The sequence below is a fragment of the Nicotiana sylvestris genome, chromosome 7, assembly GCF_000393655.2.
Source record: "Nicotiana sylvestris chromosome 7, ASM39365v2, whole genome shotgun sequence".
NCBI lineage: Eukaryota > Viridiplantae > Streptophyta > Magnoliopsida > Solanales > Solanaceae > Nicotiana > Nicotiana sylvestris.
In genome coordinates, this window is record NC_091063.1 from 16,812,346 (window position 1) to 16,816,955 (window position 4,610).

The following is a 4,610-nucleotide window of genomic DNA, read 5'->3' on the forward strand; positions in this document are numbered from 1 at the left end:
TCCTTTAATTTCTTTTTCATAATAAAAATAAACTCTACATTAAATGATAATATTAGCGAGCAGATATATTCAGGGGCGGAGCTAGTGTATCATCTACCAGTTTAGCCGAACTCAATAGCTTTGTCTATACCTTATATTTTATTAAAAAATCAATTAAATATATATATAAATATTTAATTACGAACCTACGAACTCCGCTTATAAATATATTAATTGTCTTAGTCACAGCTCACAAAGTTGTTGTTGAGCTAGAACAATCACTTTTGGATCAATTAGGTGAGTTTTTAGTTAACTTCAAAAATACTTCAATTTATCCCATCATTTTATTCCAGTCGTAGGTCACGTGACCGACCTAATCCCTTTGTACTTTTGTTGAAGTTTCCATTTTCGACATGAAAAATCAAAGTCATTGTAATTTTTCGTTATTTCTAGATTCCCCCCCTAAAGATCTAGTTCTTTTACTTCTGTCTCCTGACGACTTTTCCTACTGATAATTTTTAGTCATTTCTGGACTGCACTCTACACCCTTTGACTGTTCCTGAACATTTTGATAAATCTGAGCCTCCAAATTTCGATTTTTCTTATTCCCCACTCAAAAAATCGAATCTTTCCTTAGTGGGTTTTAATTTCAAATTGTTTTGATCAATTTTTTATCCCATTATTTGCTTTTGGAATTGGTCAAAATTCAACACCCTTGTAGTTTTATGTTCTTATTTTGAAGGGTTTTGGTTATTTTGACCTGAAATTGGTGAAGTTCAGTTTATAATCCAACTTTGAAGACCATATTGTAGGTTCTTGATCCTCCTTTTGATCTGTAAGCTACTGTTTTTATGTCAGTTTTTTTTTAATTAACTGTTAGATTTAACAAGTTGGATTCATTTCTTGTTTTTGATAGAGTTGTTGTGTTATAGAAATAGTACTGTTATAGTAACTTAGTTATGGCTTCATGTAAAAAAGCAAGAATAAAAGATGCTGCTTTTAGGCGTTTAGTATCTTTAGCACTGATAACTGTATCTGGAGTAGTTTTGCTGTTAATTCTTCTTAGGACCAATACAGTTTCTAATTTGATTAACAGTTATACTAATGAGAGTAGTGAAAGTTTTGAAAGTATTGAAGAAGCTAAGGTTAGTAATACACATCTCACTAGGATTCCGAAACTCCCCTTGCAAAATGAGCTGTCAATTCTTTTGAGCAAGAGAAATCAGATGCCGCCAAGGAACTTGAATTTGTATTCAAAGTTAGCTAAGGATCATGTTGTTATTGTTTTGTATGTTCATAACCGGCCCCAGTATCTTCAAATCGTGATCGACAGCCTTTCTCGCGTAGAAGGAATCAGTGAAACTTTGCTTATTGTTAGTCATGATGGATACTTTGAAGAGATGAACAAGATTGTGGAAAGCATTAAGTTTTGCCAAGTGAAACAAATATTTGCCCCTTACTCGCCACACATCTTTTCCGATAGCTTTCCTGGTGTATCTCCTAAAGATTGCAAAGAAAAAGATGATCCAGTTGAGAAACATTGTGAGGGAATGCCTGATCAGTATGGGAACCACCGGTCGCCAAAAATTGTCTCGTTGAAACATCATTGGTGGTGGATGATGAATACTGTCTGGGATGGACTAGAGGTGACTCGTCACCACTCGGGTCATATTCTCTTCATAGAAGAAGACCATTTCATTTATCCCAACGCGTATCGCAATATGCAGTTACTTGCAGAGTTGAAGTCAAAAAAGTGCCCCGACTGTTATGCTGCCAATCTTGCGCCATCTGAAGTGAAGTTGAGGGGAGAAGGATGGGAATGTTTGGTAGCTGAAAGGATGGGGAATGTGGGTTATGCATTTAACCGGACAGTGTGGAGGAAAATTCATAAAAAGGCAGCAGAGTTTTGCTCATTTGATGATTACAATTGGGATATAACAATGTGGTCGACAGTTTATCCTTCATTTGGTTCTCCAGTTTACACACTACGAGGGTCTAGGACCAGTGCGGTTCATTTCGGGAAATGTGGTTTGCATCAAGGTCACAATCGTAATGTAGCTTGTATGGACAATGGTGGTGTGAATATTGTTGTTGATGAAATTGATAAAGTTGCAAATATCAAACCAGAGTGGGAAGTTCGTAAATATGAGCACCAAGCAGGATATAAGGCTGGTTTCAAGGGCTGGGGAGGCTGGGGAGATGTACGGGATCGCGAATTGTGTATGGAATTTGCAAAAATGTATATCTGAGTGTGGTCATCCGCTTTCTGAAGAGTGGCACTCAGAGCTTCACGATCATACTACTTTGAGGTTTGGATCTTTGGGTTTCCCATGGAAATCATTCTTAGTGTAACACGTGTGTAAAATTTTAGGAATTACTTACATTATGTTTCACATTCACAGGCTAGCTTTTCTTGAATGCACGCAAAATTTTGTTCTATATTGTTCTGTGTTAAAGTTTGCACCTTTGCTGAAGAGAAACTTTTTTCCCTTTAAGGTTCTTCTTTAGTTTAGGTCGGCAGGTAGTGCTAGTCTGCTAGAACACACACACACACATATTGTGTACGTACTAAAGAGCAGAGATCCTTGTTGCAGAAATTAAAGAGATATTTTCATATAGGACCAAGCATTTACAGGGTTCTTTAGGTGATTTACTGTTCTGTGAAGCATCTAAACTAAATTCTGTTCACAAAGCTAACTGTGCCTTTTCTTTCCATATACGTTAGCTAAGGTTGTCTTAGTGCTATTAAATCATCTCATTGAACAATAAACACCATTCTCTTGAAATTTGGATATATTTTTTTCTATAGAAGTTCCACAGAATCTCATGTTTTTTTTTTATAAGATAATGGATTTTATACAAGGCATCAAGAAGATGCAAAATGTACAGTGCATTAAAAAACATTGTTAGCTCTATTACAAAAGGCCTAGTCTAAAGTTAAGGAGCTAACAAAGTCCAAAAAGGCTTCTGGGGAATTTACAGGTGAAAGGTTACTCCAGCTACATAAACTTGCTAAACATCTAGCCTTAAATATGTAATTTGGAGTAGAAATGCCTTCAAAACATCTTGTGTTTCTCTCAGTCCATATACACCAGAAGATACAAGCTGGGATCATCTTCCAAACTTCCCTGATGGATTTTCTGACCTTCCATGAACTCCAGCTAATCAATGCATCTCATGTTAACCATTGCATCGTCATCCGTTAGGTTGATACCGCTCTGTTTCCCTTCTTCGTTATCTGTTCATGTATTTACCTAGGTGTTTGATGGTGAGCTTTATATTCTGCTATTTGTAGTAAGTTCCTTAACTACAATGAGTAAATAGTATCACCAATATTTTTGAACTGATTCTAGAATTAAAATGGCAGCAAATGTTGAGGATACAATGTGATCTCTTAAGAACCGGTGGAAGTGCGTCAGGTTGCAGTCACTTTTTCCCATCAGAATTGCAAGTAGTTCTCTGAAACAGATTTGGCTAAATGTATTAGGTTTCTAAAGGAAGAAAGTTTAAAACAAGCTAATTCTCACCTTGTTTCTTGTTGTACATGCTTAAATGCTTAGTTTTGTTCAATGTTAACAGCTTTCTATAGTTGAAGTAGAGTCTGTTATCTATGCTCCTAGCTGGATATAATGACTGCTTTAACTCTTAAGGATGGATGCGACAGCATTGATTGATTCTCGCTTTTCCTCCTATGAGAACAAAAGGGACATCTAATATGTGCTTCTGGGGTAACAATCTTGGGAACCAAGGTTCAAATCCTAGTAGAGACGACACTAGGTGAATTCTTCCCATTTGCCTAGACATTGGTAGTTGCCTAGTACTTGTGCTGTGGATGGTAGCAGGTATCCAGTTAATTAGTCAAGATACGTGCAAATTGATCCGGAAGCCACTGTGACAGAAAAGGTCATTAGAATATGAAGCTGTGCCTGGAAATTGTAACAAAAGTGCATGACTTTATGCATGTCACAGAATTGAGAAGGATTTTAACATCTAATAAGGGGGTGAATAGAGTTCAATCATGGTGTACCCGAAAGAACTAGAGCAGTCATTCGGTTATTTCATTTCCACAAGATGGATTACCTTGAAATCACTTTTAGTTAGTGGTGATCCAACTGGACAGTGAATATTGAATTTCTGTGCCTGTCAGATAAAACCTCTCTTTTTCTGTTTATTTCCACTGCTCGATGATCTGCTGAAATTCCTTTTATTTTCCAGCTGTGGCATCTCTGTGAATTCTGTCCATTTGACATGGAGCAGATCAACGTTGAATGTTCCTCTGTGCATTCAGTGGTTGTCTTCGACTCTTCGTGAATCTTTGATCTTGGAAATGTCTTCCATGTTACTGTTATCATTTTTTCAAGATAATAACCTAATATTTCTCATGTCAACTGGAATTAGATACACGTTCACTCTTCTCACTTGAAGGTTATCGTCTTTCTTAGTTTCTTTCGTTCTAATGCCAATTGAGCCAACTGTTTCTTTAAGCCGACAGTTTGTTTATTACGGCAGCTTTTGGTTTTCATTGCGCATGGGGTCCAAAAATTCTGTTGTTTGTGAATTTATTTCCATGTATGGCTTCTCAAAAGTAGCAGGACATAGTGTGGTTGCATACAAACATTTCCAGTATGTAT

The 4,610-nt window shown here is 36.7% G+C and overlaps 1 protein-coding gene across 1 annotated transcript; it reads left to right on the forward strand.

The window, feature by feature from the left end:
• The first annotated feature begins 409 nt into the window (after window positions 1-409).
• Window positions 410-2,474, forward strand: LOC104214949 (alpha-1,6-mannosyl-glycoprotein 2-beta-N-acetylglucosaminyltransferase). Its single transcript, XM_009764680.2, has one exon. The coding sequence runs from the start codon at window positions 939-941 to the stop codon at window positions 2,226-2,228; it is 1,290 nt and encodes a 429-aa protein (XP_009762982.1). The 5' UTR covers window positions 410-938; the 3' UTR covers window positions 2,229-2,474.
• The last annotated feature ends 2,136 nt before the right edge of the window (window positions 2,475-4,610 follow it).

Excerpts from the sequence above, each read along its gene's own strand:
- LOC104214949 (XM_009764680.2), top strand. The coding sequence starts at position 939 with ATGGCTTCATGTAAAAAAGCAAGAATAAAAGATGCTGCTTTTAGGCGT.